General features: G+C 39.9%; 1 protein-coding gene across 1 annotated transcript in view; it reads left to right on the top strand.

Moving 5' to 3' along the window:
• Positions 1-16675, top strand: part of LOC308487254 (uncharacterized protein) — a gene marked incomplete at its 5' end in the record, with an annotated part of 31825 nt that overhangs the window by 12695 nt on the left and 2455 nt on the right. The window contains one exon of the mRNA XM_081025263.1: positions 15571-15853. Within this exon, the coding sequence (XP_080881389.1) occupies positions 15571-15576 (6 nt within the window). The 3' untranslated portion in view covers positions 15577-15853. The remainder of the gene's footprint in view (positions 1-15570; positions 15854-16675) is intronic.

Here is a 16675-nt window from a genome sequence, read left to right as displayed (position 1 = left end):
AGATTTATTGTTTCAATGAATAGAAATTATGAAGTCTTAATACCTTATTCAAAATATTTCATTATTAAAATATTGATGGAAAAGGTGCTTCAGAATAGAGAGTCCTAAAATGTTTTACTAGGAGGTTTAGGATTTAAAATGCAGAACAAAATCATAAAATCATTCATGGATAGGCCAAAGGAAAACTGTAAAAGAAAGGGCATTAATTGTTGGTTTGGGACCATAATTATGGTATGGTGATTTTTATCTTCAGAAACAACTGAATCTCCCTAAACCTGCAGGGTACCTTGTAAGATCTACCCCATCAAAAATAATGAGGCATTTGAGGTATCTCAGAAAGAAAAGTGGTGAGCAAGTGGAAAAATGGGCAGAGGAATGGAATAGATATTTAACCAATAAAGAAGTGTAAATAACCAAAGCAAAATACAGGAAAATGTTCAATAATAATCAAATGTGGATATTGACAAAGGCTTTTTCTAAATTACAAAGCCCAGAACCTCAAGAGTTTTTCATGTGGCATGTTAGCAAAGATTTCTTTAAATTATAAAACCAGTTTTATAACCCTCAAGGGTATCTGGAAACCAGTACTCTCATACATTGCTTGAGTAATTCTAGTTATGAGAACTTATCCTTAGGAAATCATCAGATATTCTTGTACAAGCTTGTTCACTGCAGTGGTATTTATAATAAAGACTATAAATAACTTAGATGTCTAAAAACAATAGGTGAATTTTTTTGTGGTGTTTCTAAATGACAGCTTACAAATGCAGCCATGAAAAACAATCATGCTTCAGAAAAATACAGGATATGTTTATGATATATTATTTAAAAATGTAGGTTTCAAAACACTGAGTACAAAGTGATCACAATTTTATTTTTAAAGTATGCACAAAAGTATGGGCACAAAAGTAATATTAGAAGATTATAACTTAAAATGTTAATGTTTATCCCTCAGTGGTGAGATTATAGGGTAGTATTTATTTTATTATATATCATTATTTGGATATTTTTAATAGTTTTTCAGTGGTACCATGACTACCTAAAAAATAAAATAATTAGGTAGACATTCTGTAAAGAGAGAGCTATTTTATTTTAAACATCTGTGGTAAGTAATTATTAATCACAAAAAAAGAAAAACTAGAGAATATTGAGCATTCCATATATAACATGGATGACAAAGGGGAGAGTTTGCCTGTCTGAAGAAATCTTAAGATATCCAAACTGGAAGATGGGTGAGAAATCATTCAGTCTAACTCCCTTTATTTTGCAGATGAGAAAATAAAGTCCAGACTTATTCAAGGCCACACAAACAGTGTTTACAATCCAGACAAGAATTAGATATTCTAATTTCTAGGATTTTTATCTCATCGTTCTTTTCTTCTACTTATGTATAGTGAAGTAGTTGGCAACTGTGTTCTTTTAAGTCTGAAAAAAGAGATGGAAAATCTTTAGGATAAAGAGAAAAACCATATCTTAAATAACATGGTAACGTAGCTTTGCTTCCTATTTTTTGAATTAGTATTTGCCAGAAAAAAAATAAAAATACACACTTTGTACTTACCTTCAGAATAGCCCATTTGAAATAAAACCTCTCAGTAAAACTTCATGATGCTGATTTAAATATGTTTTTTCTTTAATCCTCCCTTTTCCATCAGTCAGTTCTGTTAACCTTCATCAAGGCCACGGACTGATTATAAGGAGTAAAAATTAAAATCAACTCTTCCTATGGGCCCTGCTAAAATCTGAGTCATTTGTGGCTGATGTTGAATGTTTATGAAGTTTTAATCAACAAATGAAATAAGGTTGTCAAAGAATGTAATACACGCTTGTATTAGAAAGGTAGCATCATGGACGTATTTGTTCATGCATTTATACATTCAACCAATATTTATTGAGCTCCCACCATGAGACAGACACTGTTATCTCAGGGTGTAAAGTAGTAATTGAAACAGACCCAAAACCTGACCTTGGAGCTCATAGTCTAATATATAATAATCTTTACTAAACTACATGTTATAAGGCAGGAATCATGTCTTATTCATCAGTACAACGAATAAAGTAGATTTTCTTGGAATATTGATGACTAAATGAATGAATTTACCAGGGGTCGCTTTGCCCTAAACATAACTAAACATGCCCTAAATGTAACAGGCATAAACTTGTGTGAGTTGAGAAATAATGGACGAAGAAACCCTGAAATAACTGTTGCTAACTTCAGCACACTCCTTCCGAAGCCAATCCATCATTCACATCACCCAAAATTGGGTCTAATACCGGGTTATGAAAAGATTTCTGACAAAAAGAACTCATTTAAATGTGGCCACTCAAAGCAAGTAGCCTTGGTGCTCAGAGACTGCGCTCATTTAGATTAGAACAGATTTTTGTCATCATTATTGTACTCTTGTTCTTTAAAAAGCAAACCCTTTGACATTTAAAATAGTTTTCATAGTTGCATGAGATAATTTGGGGAAGTAATCTGAGAGAGTATATGACCCAGCATTTTTGGAAGCAAGTAACAGATTTCCTCACCAATAGTTTATGGAAGTCTCTAAAATAATATCGCTTTAAATGATCAGAATATCAGGAACTTTTAATTTTGGGGAGATTGCTAATTGGTGTGCAAACGTATCTTTTCATTTGCTGACATCTCAGTCAAGTCAAGATCTGTGTTCTTGAATCAAAGAAGCAAAAGCCTGTAGTGGCTTTCCTCTCTTATCTCACCTGTAAATAGATTTTTCTACCTTAATTTACCTGGGGAAGTAAACACAATATGAAAAGGCAAAGACTTGGGCCTCCTAGGTCTACCTAATGCATAAAGTGGCCCTCATGCATACAGTGGTCCCCTACCTGGGACCTCCATGAGTTAGCCTCTATTGTGTCGGCCAAAGGAAAGAGAATAGATTGTCCTCTGAGCGGCTACCAATGGGGGAAGACAGCACTTGTACGTGACCTGGTGTTCTGACATGGTCTGGCTTCTGGAAAAGGTGGTAGCCTGTGCTTTGTCACTTTCTAGCAAGTACAGAGATCGGGCACCTGGGCCTCAGACCACCAATCCACAAGGTCCCATACTTCCTTGAGGGTAAGTGAAAGGCGTCCCGATATTCTCAGCACTTGGGTATCATTCCCAGATTAGCTTTAGAGTCCAGCTAATGAGCAGGCTCCATGCCAGGAAGAGCTACATGAGCTGGGATCTCAAAGGGTATGTACGCTGAAATCATAAACCAGAACATCTGATGTGTGTCTCATGCACAATGAGGGAGGGAGGACTGCTGACAGAAATGTCACACGCAGCTGCTTTTAGCACTTGGCTTTCACCGATGACGCTTCCTCCTCTGCAGCTACACCCCACCCTCTTCCTGCATGAAAGACATTTAGGGTTCTGCAGTTCTCATCCTGCACGCTGTGAAGGAGACTGTTACTTCAGCCTCGTTCATGGCTGTTTGATGTGCCTGCTGGTCTATACGGCTGAGTGATGGCCTGCGCTACTGTTTGGGTCAGGAAAGAGTCTAACTTTGACAATTGTGTGTGCTGCTCTAAAAGGTACAGAATATGTCCTATGGTCCTAATTAAACCACTTGTGAAACCATATCCTTTGAACGCTTTCTTCTACCACTTCTCCAGCTGTGCATACAATTAAGCTTGTAAGCCTGTGTGTCTCCATAGTACAGGTTGTGAGGACAAGTTAGTCCCTCCATCTGGAACTCTTTTCCCCTCACTTTTCCTTTTTATCCTTTGGGTTTAAGTTGAAACATCAATTTCTGCTTGAGAAGATCTTCCCTGACTCTTTCTTACTGCTCAAAAGCAGGAAGTCTGCCAGTTCATCACTCTGTTGTATCTGGTACTTCCTTTTTTGCAACCTGTATCATGCTTATAATAGTTAAGTGCCTGTCTTCCCTATTAGACTGTAAGTTCCATTAGGGTAGGAGTTATATCTCCTGTGCCTGAATCATTGTTATTTGCACATATTTGGTGCTTAATAAACATTTGTTGAATGAATGAATGATGAATTACATCTTATAATCATTTTGAAATTCCTTCGTTGAAAACCCAATGTTAAACTCTCCATGCCTTCCTGATCATGCAGGTAGGACCTTATTGTACAGTTCCCCATGCTTGACTACTGCTTGCCTTTTCATATCAGCACAATCTAAATTCTTATCGTTGTGGAAAATTGTTCTCAACTCCTTAAGCAATCATTTCTAGGAAGAGTGCAGTCTGGCCTCATTTTTAAGTGATACCAAGAAGCCAAACAGGCTTTTAGAATTGAGTGTTGTGTTTCCTCGTATTGTAGTCAATTTAAAAAAATCGTTAAGCTCCCAAAGAAATAATTTCATGTAATCTAATTACGTTTGACAATGAGATGGCCAACTTCTAATAAATTTTTACCAAAATACCTTCTTGTAAACTCTAGATATTTCTGAAATATTAACTTGAACTTGAGTATCTCTTTCTATCTAGAAACTTTTCATTGTAGATTCATAGTTGAAACTAAGAAAACCAGCTTCCCATGCCATTTATTCATTGATTTATTGATTCAATAATTATTAGTGAATACTATAAACCAGATACTATTCTAGATATAGGGAACTATCTATAAATAGATTCTTGCCTCAAGGAAATCATTGTAGGACTGCTGTACTCATCAAATATTCCCTCTGCTTTTCCCAGCCTCCCTTCAGTTAGGTTGGGGTCATGTGATTACTTCTGGCTAGTGGCCTGTGAAGGAAGTGACTTGCATTACTTTCAAGCTGAGGAAGTTATAAGCTAATGTGCCCTCCCTTCTTTCCTCCTCATAGCACCCTCGGAGGTTACACGTCGCACATGGTACAGTGACAAAATGGTAAGTTGTGCATCGTCTTGGCTACTGAGTGAAGGTGTGGAGTAGAGCATTACACCCTCCACTGCCTGTCAACCTGTGCTAGACATATGATGTGTGAGATAGCAGTTTTGTTGGTTAAGCCACTAAGAATTCAGGATTTGACTGCTGGGGCGGCCAGCATTAACTACTCTGAGTAATACAACTCCTATGATTTATTTAATACCTTTTATGTGCTAGGTGCAGCACTAGGCTGTTTGTAATAGTGATTTATTATTGTTAAAGCCCTGACAATCCTTGCCAAGAGGAGTCATTCTCACCAGATCTACTCTCTCTCTTTTTTTTTTTTTTTTTAAATAGCCCTAAGATACAAGCCTTGAAATCTTAGAGAGAAAAAAGGATTTTAGGCTTTTTCTGGAGGAACGAGACTTTATCCTGTGGCTGTTTGAGTGGGTTATTTAATCTGCCTTATTTTTCTCATAGACAAAATTTGGGGTAATATTTTGCTCCTGATATCACAAGGTTACTATGATGACCAAAAAGAGCTAACTATATAAACTATGAAGCATTTATACAAATACACTCAGACATTCTTACAGAATCTAGGACACCACCAATGGCAGAGCACACCATTATTTTGTATGCCACTGAGAAAGAAAATAGTGCTGCAAGTTAATCTATGGCACAATGGTTTCTTATCACTCAGCCCTTATTAAAGGGCTTATTTAGGTTTATTTAAACATTGATTTTTATTATATATCACATTTGTGCATTAATAAAAGGGAAATAATTCAGTTATGGTAGTCCAAAGAGTCTTTACATTCAGAATCTGTCCTCTGAATCACTTTTGAACTCTTGAGTCATTGATGCCTGTATTTTTCAACTCTGTGCCATCAAGAGCCCTGGTCATGCACTGTGCCTTAAGGAGGGCACCACCATTTTTTTCTGAGATTTTCTTCCAAGCTCCTGACGTTCATTCTGCAAGTTTTGAGGCTGGTGCTTCTTTGATCTTACCTGGAAAGTGTTAAGGGAAGGTTTTCACGCATCAACTAGGATTCATATTTCTTGCATAAATGGTGCCTAAATTTTTTTGACAGAAACATCCATAGGTTTCAGTTGTCCAGTCATGCCACCAGGACTAACAACCACACTTGAAGATGAGCAGACAATAGTAACTGTCAACAGCTAAGCAGTGGAAACATCTGAAAACACCCTCAGTTGTCTTAATTTCAGAGATGTTAAAATGAGAAAATATATGTATCTTGGAATAAAGTATTGGTGTTTTTGTTTTGTTTTGTTTTTACAAATAAGGATCTATAATAATATAGGCCCTAAGAATAAGAAGCTCAGCTCAGCTACGCAGGAGCTCACAGATCATTCCTTGATCTCCATCCCGTTGTTAACACTCTAATCCAAGCCTATTGCAATCGTAAATCTAGGACATGCAATAAGAAGGGCCTGGGGCTCGGGGGAAGGAGAACTGGCTTTGGTGTCTGAAGACCTGAGTCTGACTCTCAGCCCTGCAACTCTTCAGATGTGCTACTTTGGGGGAAATATTTAATTCCGAAGGTTTTAGGGGGGATTTCATGTATGCAAAAGCACATTATGAACTGTAAAATCTATGTTACGGGAAGAGAACTAACATTTGTTTAGTGCCAGGAGCCATGCTTGGTACTTTGCACGCATTATCATTATATTTGACATAAATGCTAAGGCACATAGTGTCTTGACGGTCACCTTGCTATCTATCCCATTTTTATGCTGTGTGAAATCTTTTTCACGAAATATTCCCGTCGTTGCCTCACTCCTTAAAGCAGAAATCCATGGTTGCTGTTTGGATCCCAAACAAGTTGATGACTATGAGCCTAAAACAGAGCTGCATTCTCTCACTTGCTCTTGCCTCGTAGCCAGAAACATTTGAAATAAGAGACCCTCCGGCTACCAGTGTACTGCTTTCTCGGTGACCCCGGTGCCAGACTAGCCCCTGAGGACCATGCAGAAAGTTTTTACCTACAGTCAAAGTCCAAAATGAACCTCAGATTCAGGGTGTTGATCTGAACAGACATTAGATAATGTAAACAGATTCAGGTATGGATAGTTGGCATTCAAAAACCTGACCATCGGGCCGGCCCGGTGGCTCAGGCGGTTAGAGCTCCATGCTCCTAACTCCGGAGGCTGCCAGTTCCATTCCCACATGGGCCAGTGGGCTCTCAACCACAAGGCTGCCGGTTCAACTCCAGTCCCACAAGGGATGGTGGGCTCCGCCCCATGCAACTAAGATTGAACACAGCACCTTGAGCTGAGCTGCTGCTGAGCTCTCAGATGGCTCATTTGGTTGGAGTGCATTCTCTGAACCACAAGGTTACCTGTTCGATTCCCGCATGGGTTGGTGGGCGGCGCCCCCTGCAACTAGAAAAGGGCAACTGGACCTGGAGCTGAGCTGCGCCCTCCACAACTAAGACTGAAAGGACAACAACTTGAAGCTGAATGGCACCCTCCACAACTAAGATTGAAAGAACAACTTGACTTGGGGAAAAAAAAGGCCTGGAAGTACACACTGTTCCCCTTCCCCAATAAAATCTTTAAAAAAAAAAAAAACAAAAAAAACCTGACCGTAAAAGCATGGTTCTAGACAAACTGCCTGAGTTCCAGTCCCAGGTCACTGTGTAGCCTTGGGCAAATCATTCAGCTCTTTTGAGTCTTAATTTTCTTAGTTGTGAATGAGATACATAATAGTCCTGTGTTGTTTTGAAAACTAAATGAGATGATGCATATAAAATACTTAACATTATGTTTAAAACACGTTCAATAAATATTAGCTTTTATTACTAAAAACAAAAACAAAAACGTGACCACAGAAACCAAAGAACCCAAGGATATAGTTTTGGGACCTGTAACTATTCATGGGAGAAATTACCAGCAAGAAATCTAGTTCTGGGCAGGAACCCCTAAAGCTTGATTACCTTTGAGACTAATTCTTTGAACGAATGACCGACCTAGTCTCCTCGTGTTCTTCTAGCAGGAAGAATTGGAGTGAAGCTTAATCTACCAGTTAGGGTTATCAAGTCAAGGTCAAAAATTAGAGGGGTATGAGGTTAAGAGCTAAGCACGTTATTACACCAGATAGATGAAATGATATCTTGAAATACTAATAGGTAGGGGTGAGGGGGAGGGTTAAAACAATAAACTTTATTATATTTCAGCTGTCCACAGGATAGAGGACTTTGTAAAACTTCAAGGGAGCAAATAAAAATTGGGAGACTCCCAAGACCCATTTCAAGGTCACCTTCTTTAGGACACCTTCCCTAACAGCAATGTTGTAATATTTAATTTGTAACTCGATGTAACATTGTTCTCTGATTCCTTTGTGTATATACACATTGACTTCCCATTGAGATTTTAAGCTTAAGGATAGTAATAGCAACTTTTAGAAATATTCTGCATGTACAATACCTAGCATAATGCTATGTAGTGCTAAGAAAAGTTACTAATGTCACTATTAGAATGTGGCAGAGATTATAACTTGCATAATCTCTCTAAAGGTGAGAACCCGGATTACTTTTGTTATTCAACACATGTTTTTCTGCAAATCCAGTCACTCCAGAAAAATCTATCTTATTTGCAAAACTGTTGCAAAATCTGACACTCCTCTTCACTTCACTGGAATGCCCTTGTAAATGCCAAATATTGCCTCGTTTCATGGAAATTCTTGGCCAGACCTAAGGATTGCCAGCCCTTGAAACCGTTGACCCTTGAAGTCCAATTCTCCTGTAACATCAAATCAAACAATATTTCTGAAAACACTGAGCTAGTTGCCATCGAAGGTACAGACATACCTCATTTTATTGCACTTCACTTCATTGTGCTTCACAGATAATTGCATTTTTTACAAACCGAAGGCAAGACCCTCCACCAGCGAAAAGATTGCCTGGCTTTATTGCAGTACTTGCTTTATTGGGGTGGTTTGGACCTGAATCTGCAATACCTCCGAGGTCTGCCTATGTAAAGATGATCACTGCCCTTACATAGTTTATAAAAAACCGAACGTGAATATTTAAATAGTAGGCAAAGAGAAGCGACATTTATATGTAGAAGGGGTAGCAAAGGCAGCGACACAGTGTCTCTAAGGATTCCCCGGAGGAAGAGACGACCTTTTTAATTCCTTCTCTCTAGACAGCCGAGAGCCCAGTGTGGAGCTCCCCATCTCCTGTATTCCTTCGTGTCACTATTTTGAAACACACACACAGAAATATATGATGTCTTTGTCCCATACATATCTTTCATGTCCCGTGGGCCATCTCCCGGGTTTTAGGTTCTCACCTCTTAACCTGAGATTACTCCATGGTACCCATTGAGATAGCTGCCTTGAAAAAGCTCCTCTTCTCTCATTACTACTAATTCTGTGTATTAGAGCCTATACTCTTGTTGATTTTGTTTTTAAGTATCCTAGACGTGTGGATCTTGAACTGGTACCAAGACACAAAGATATTTATTCATGTTGTCACAAGAACTTACTTTGATCCCCTAGGATATACATAATTTCTACTCATACTCATCATTCTGCCTGGAATATAATCTTCCTAGAACAGCCTTTTCTTCCAAGATGAAGAGACTTTGTCAAAAGCAGTGCAATAGCCACTGCCACCTATTTCTTCACCTCATTTTCCCTGTTCTCCCCACCTTCTCTCCCTTGGCAGCTTTGTCTGTTTCCCTATGAGAACGAATGTTATCCCATTCCAAGTCTTCAATCAGTGTGTTCTAAAAGGAGAGAAGCCTAAGAGTATGAGTCAGCTTTATTCCTGGTACTGAACCCTGTTTGTTCTCGTGTTAGTTGGCCTGAAGAACATGGAAGGAAAGTGCAACTTCTGTTTCTCATGCTATGAAAAGGAAGAGAACGGCGGGCAGCCCATTTTATTAATTTAAAAGATCCATTTAAAAAAAAAAAAGTGATCGCACACCGAGCTCCTGTTATATGCACATATGGCATTACGAAGTTTTTGTGGTGCTTAGCATGTTACAATTGGCTTTATTAACCTTGGTGTTGGCTTCTTAGGCAAAAACAGAATCAGTTCTATCCCAGGAGTTGGACTGGGATCTACCTGGTGGCCTGACAGGCGACAGCGCCCTCCTTCAGCTTTCCTAGGTGTGGACAGTGTAACTGCGACCTGCCTTTGTATCCCCACCTGATGACACAGTGACTTACGTCTGCTCCTGGGTCTTCCTTAGAATGCTGCGTGCTCGAGGAGAGAATCCGTTTTCTTACTCGTCTCCATTCCCCTCCATGGCATCAAGTGGTACATTGCACATGCCACTGCTCATTAAACGTTTTGGAATCACCCAGTCAAGCAAAACTTTGCCGAAGCGGTCGCCTGGCTTTGTGGAGGTTTTTCAACAATGTGTGCCAGCTCTCTAAGTGTTCAAAATAACAATCACAACAACAGGAGTTACCTCTGGCAATCATGAAAGGCAACTTGCTGAGAGCCAATGACAGCAACAGAAAGGGCAAGGGGATGTTTTGGGGTCATGGTCATTCAGACCCCAGCTCTAACTGGTCCGGAGGAATTGCACCCACAACAGAGCCGCTGAGACCCCCCACATTCAACAGCAGCACCTCTGACTTGCAGCTCTCAGCAGCCAGCCTCTGAGAGACCTTGCTCCACGTCTCACACAGTGAGTGAGGAAGGGGAGGCGCTCTGTCTGGCCCAAACCTGTAAACTGGAGAGCTTCCCTGCCATGGGGACGCCTGAGAGACTGAGCAGATGTAATAGGAATGCCTGGGCTCTTCCCTGACTGCCTATTTTGGCCATCTCGCTGCTTATACACTGCAGTGGAGGGGTCCGAGGCTTGAGCCAAGCCAAAGATACAGGAGAAAGAGCTGGAATCTACCTCAATGGGTAGGGCCACTTAAGACAAGAAGGGAGTGCACAGAGGGGAATGTTCCGAAAACAAACTTCTTGCAAGAATCTGGAGTCTTAAAGTGGCCAAATCTTCCCCCTCATTAACCCATGAACGTTGGTGGGAGCTTCACTTTAATGGATGAGTGTTGGGGGTTGGTGGGGTGTGGTAAGAGATGATATGTCAGAGTGGACTTGACCTTGTCGCCTGATTGGCCTTCAGGGGAGACAGTAACTCGCTTGACTTCGCCGATCAGCCCTACCCGCCTCCCAGCATCGTCTAGGGAGCTCTCTAGGGAGAGGCTGTGGATAGGACCAGGTCTACCCAGGGTTCTGTGTCGACACCAGGAGTCCTGGGTCTCCCTGAGCTTGTTTCCATTCTGAGGAAAGGAACTGGGAATTGTAGGCCTCAGAAGGCAGGGCCTTGGGTTCTTGTACCTTTTCAGTGTGGCGGCTGGAAAACTTCTGACCCCTGGGAACCCACTTCCTTTTCATTGTCCCCTGAAGATATAGGACAGGAGAGGAGTTTGTTCACACCCTTCTTACCCTGTGGTCTGCCTGCACAGTTGTCAGATAGCACATTCAGACAGTGAGCATCTAATCCTGAACTTGAAGCCCTGCAGGTACCTTGGGCCCGAAGGTTCTGAGGGCAACTGCCCGCCTTGGAGTCTTGGCGGCTCAAACTGGTAGGGCTTCCAACCTTCTCTTTCACCAGTTCCAAGCATTCCATGCTGTTATCAGCAGGAGACTCCCAGGCATTCTGGAAGCTCTGTGTGAGAGTAGAAGTGCTGCTGTTGGTGTAGCCGCTGGACCCACAGCAAAGAGCCACGAAAGACATCGCTTCACACACCATGTGCCTCACTGCCCCCGAGCTGGTACAGCCAGGGGTCTGCATAGCCATGTAACTCTAACTGCAAGCAGGCTGTCTTTTCAATAGCTGCAGAAACATTGTTTGTTACCTTTTCGTTTTCAATAGATGGGTGACAAGGGATGGTAACAGTCTCTGATTCTGAAGCAGAAAGGAGAAGGCACCTCCCAGAGGGGTCTGATCTTGCACTGTCAATACTTGGGGGCCTCAGGAAGGTCTTCCCACCAAGAATCTGGAATTAAAGTTGCCCTTTTAGATTTAAACCTTCAAATCAATGCATAACATTAAAGTATAGTTCAAAAACTTAGTTAAAGAACACACACCAAAAAAACCTTAGTAAAAAAGAACTATTCTGTAACCTGAAAAAAAACAACAAAAACCCTAAATTCAAGAAAGAACGTATCAGAGTCAGGGCTGGTCAGCCCTGAAAACTTAGGGAGAAAAAGGATGTAAGAGGCAAACGGGGTGTGTTGAACCAAGTGTTTTTAGGTCAGAGGTGGTACTGGCCTGTTCAGCTCTGAAGGCAGGTACATTGTTGCTTTGAAGTTGGATGAGTTTGCCCTATCAAGCATTCAAGACATAAAACAGACTCCCTTGTTTCTCATTCCATGCCTGCGAGCAAGCTATTTACCATCTGATTCCCAAGTGCTGGTCACAGGACATGAATGTTTTGGCCGGTGGCCATTATATTTCTATTTCTATTCATAATTTTCATTATGTTCTGATTTTCGGTACCAGTCTGGGGAAGCTTGAGGCGACTGTGGGAGATGAATCCACAATCTGTGTGTTCAGAGATTGGATTTCTAAGCCGATGGGGTTGAGGACAGAACCTTATGGCCCTGGGGAATCATCAAGGTAGGACCATGCTGTGAGGATCTTTTGGGGCCCCTGGAAGCTCCTTGACTGGCTGGTGGTCTGTCTCCTTCCTCCTCAGACTTCTAAAGTTACCAGGCCTAGGGAGGTTCTGTCTGCATTCAGGGACTGGCAGGATAGAATTATATTTGGGATCCTGGTCTGGAGGCTGTAAACTTGGTATATAGCCTTTCTTCAATTATCAACTTCAGGAAATTGCCTAATCTTCCTGCCCCTCAATTGTCTCCTCTGTGATTTGGGATAACAAGTGTCTACTTCATAACATTTTTGGGGATGAAAGGACACAGCATGTTGAGCTCTTTGTGTAGTAGGTAACATAAAAGATACTTAATAAATTGTAGTTCCTCTTATTTTTAGAGCTCTCACTGGGTGCCAGGCACTGTGCATTGATATATTTGCCCAGTCAAACAGCTGGCAAGCGGGAGAACCGGGTGGGTGTTGAACCAGGCCAAAGCTAACGTATTTGACTACTAGTTTAAACTGTCTCTGATGGTTTAACAAACATGGCAAAACTTGCACTTTCATAATGTCTCTTCCCCTTTAAAGGAATAAATTTGGAAGACTGCATACTTACTCCTAAGCCTATTTGGAACTCCTCTTTTGGACTTACCTGAGAAATCTGTGCTATATTTTTTAAACATCCTGAACAAGAACAAATTTTTGTTCCTAAAGAGAAGATTTGATCTTTCATAATAACCAAAATGTATTTTGTGCCAACCCCAATAAATAAAGTAGAGAATAACAAAAACATGGTGTAGAAAGCAATTCCACGGTTTTGACAAAAGTGGTAAATACTTCATTGTGACAAAGCCTTTTCTATTATTTCTAACTTTGTATTCCTATTACTTTGGTCTTATATGGGATGAAGTAAAGAAATGTGTATTATTAGTAGCAAATTAGGTTAACTACAAATGAGCTAAATTATTGTAACTAAAGACTAATTATCAGATTCATATAAACAAAGAAAGATTGTTCATATTCAATGAAGGCCTTTTCCTTTTAACAATTCTGTCATTGACATGCAAGTATGCTCAGCAGACCTGTGAATAAATGTTGCAAATGGTGATTTATAAAAGGGGGGGGGTTGAATATTAAGTTTAATAGAGTTAAATGTAAGATCCTGCACTTCAGTTCATGCTAGAAAAAAAGAACTGAATAACTGCATGTACAGGATAAGCAATATAGCCCAGCAGAAGCACGTAAGAAAAATTCTTGGAAGTGTTAGTAGATAGGATCTTACTCTGAGTTAATGCTGTCAAGAAAAGTACTAAGATACTAAGCTGAATTAAAGGAAGCATGGATTGTAGAACAAAGGAGGTGACACATCCACTCTGCTGATTAGAATTCTAGAAACTACAATTTAACGGATACTGTCAAACTGAACTGTATTCAAGAAGAGAGTAATCGTTACAGTGAAAGAAAATGAGAAACGGTGAAAAGTTAGCTATGTTGGAAGATGAAAATATTGTGGGGCAGGATTGATTTCTTTAAGTATTTAATGTGCAACCACATGGGGAAAGGATTCAGTTCATTCCATATAGTAGCAAGGGATAGGATGAGAAAAGTGGGTGGAAGCTTCATTGAGAAAGATTTTTAATTCAGAATGCAAAGGAGCTGTGTAATAGTGACAGAAAACTAAAAATGAGATGAGATTTCAGGGAAAAGTTTCCTCTTCACCTGAGGTGCTCCCACGGAAACAGAAACTGAACAAGTTGTCTTTCTCCCCAAGAGAGGACCTGTCAGGTCCTATTTATAACATTACTGGCATTCAGAAGCAACCTTAAAGCACCTATATGTGCTGTGAAGTTAGAGTGATCGACTGCTGATTTTTCCGGGCCTGATGGGTCTTTTGGGGTGCTGGGCTTAGGGTGCTAAAACTGGGAAAAGTCCCATGTAAATAAATGGTGATAAGTTGATCATCCCCGCGCTGAGCAAGTTTTGAATAAAATGGGTCGTGTAAGGCACAGTTGAGACAAACATAAAAGATACGCAATCAAACCTTCATTGAACCAACACGTGAGTAAATGAAGGTCTTGCCTTTTACACATAAGTGAAATTTCTAGATGTTTGAAGTTTTTTAGATACCAAAAAATTTATGCATATTAGATTTAAAAGGTCCTAAAACATATTACATAGTTTCCTATGCTCTTTTTCAGGCAATATGAATTATAGATTTGTCTTTTTAAAGAAATACATCAGCAAAAAATTGGAAGGGCAATAAGGTGAAGTAGTTGAGACTTAAAGTTTTGACAGAAGTGGGTTTGAACTTGTTTCTTTCAATTATAACATGTAAGGTTACTTAGTCTATGTCTTTGTTTGCTCAACTGTAAATTGGGGACAATATTTATACCTACTACATGGAGTAGAGCCTAGTAGACCATAATAAGCACTCAATCAATGGTATTTTATCATTGTTGTTAATAACCAACAGGGTTATTGTCCGGGCTACATAGCTCTAGCCAGTTTCATTTTCTTGGAGGTCATCTGAGCAGACTCTGCTGTCTGCTCTCAGTATTTCTGGTCTGCATACTTAACCCCTTTATTTTATACACAGATGAGTACTATGTGAAGGCACTTAAATGTCCTAAGGAACAAAGTGCATGTACTTTCTGATTGCTGTTTACTCATTTATATCTAGTCCCTGGACTGTGTTCCAAATGCTCGGGAGTTCTGGAAACATTTCCTAACTGTAAAGTGCGGCATTACAAAAATCAATCAATTGATTTGCCAGCGTTACCAGCAGTTTGAAGTTAAAATACTCATTTTCAAACAATTTTACAATGGTCTTCTCTTTGTTCTACTACCCATTTTGTCAAAAAAAAATAAACCAAAACAGTCCTATTCTTATGGTTCCTCAAATACTGCAGAACTACTTGGACAAAATGTGCATCTGAACTTTATTTTCTCAGGGAAGCCCAGGAACAGGTCATTCCTAAAATACAAGAAGGAGACTTTGAAGACAGTAATCGTTTTTCCCTTATAACTTTACCCTTGATCCTATACTGAACAAGCAGTAGATAAATATTCACAAGAAGAAGGCTCCAAATGAATAAAGGAACATGGAGTCACATTTTCTATGACTCTGTTGACTTTTCTACCCTTCTCTTCTTGCTTCGCAGATCTAACCACTGCAGCCCAAATCTGTGGGTCACTGCGTAGTCAGCTGCACTCCTCACTTCAGACTGGACAAAGATGACCCACTAACATCATTCTCATAAATCCATACCACCCCTGAGGTGCTCCCTGGGAGAGGAAATAACTTGAGAAGAGCAGATAAAGTCAAGCATACTGGCATCATTCATGGGTTTGTTTGAAAGTTGCGGAATTCTGAAAAATCTCTTCAGTCCAGAGTTAACCTATTTGAAACCACCAGGAGTTGGCCTCCTGTCTAAAGGTTTGACTGTAAGTAAACAATCAAAAAAAAAAAAATTTAAAGACCTTGTTTTTGATCAGACTGTTCAAAGAAAGACTTTTGTGGGTAAAAGTTCACTAGGCCAAACAATAGAAACATGTGTGAGTAGAATATGGCCTTCATGCTTTATCTTTTAGCTTTAATTTTTTTAATATTAAAAATTGAAGATCCCATACAAACGAAACTCATGTAATATTTTCTTTAGTTTTCATATTTTCTAAGTAGCCTTAGCATTTTTTTAAAAATTTTTTTAATTTATTGGGGTGACAATTGTCAGTAAAATTACATAGATTTCAGGTGTACAATTCTGTATTACATCATCTATAAATCCCATTGTGTGTTCACCACCCAGAGTCAGTTCTCCTTCCATCACATACATATACTTTTTAATTAAAGTGTAATTGACATACAGTGGCCTTCATTCTTAAAGCGGAGGTCTCAGTTCTCCTTTGCTAGTCTCCTTCACGGGAGAACATGGACACAGATTCATTCACCTCTCGGAATATTTTACACATTGATCTTTGATATTAGGAGTCAATTAGAAGACTTTATGCAGTTGGGTCTAGGTCTATGTCTAGGAAAAGCTGGGACCAAATTTCAGAAGGGTAGGCCTTCACTTGACAAACAACCTCCTGAATCATTTGGCCAAAACTCATTTAATAATTGAAAAGCAGAAGCAAAGAAAGGAGCAGGAACTTTCCCACTGTCGTGGCTGTGTACGCGTCCTTCTGTAGATTACCAAAAAATCACCCAGAACTGAAAAAGAGAAGGTAGCCAGTCCGACCCATCCCCTGATTTAAAACCTTTTTAAT

The sequence above is a fragment of the Rhinolophus hipposideros genome (assembly GCF_964194185.1).
Source record: "Rhinolophus hipposideros genome assembly, chromosome: 19".
In the NCBI taxonomy this organism is placed as follows: Eukaryota; Metazoa; Chordata; class Mammalia; order Chiroptera; family Rhinolophidae; genus Rhinolophus; species Rhinolophus hipposideros.
This window is presented reverse-complemented; position numbering and strand designations above follow the sequence as displayed.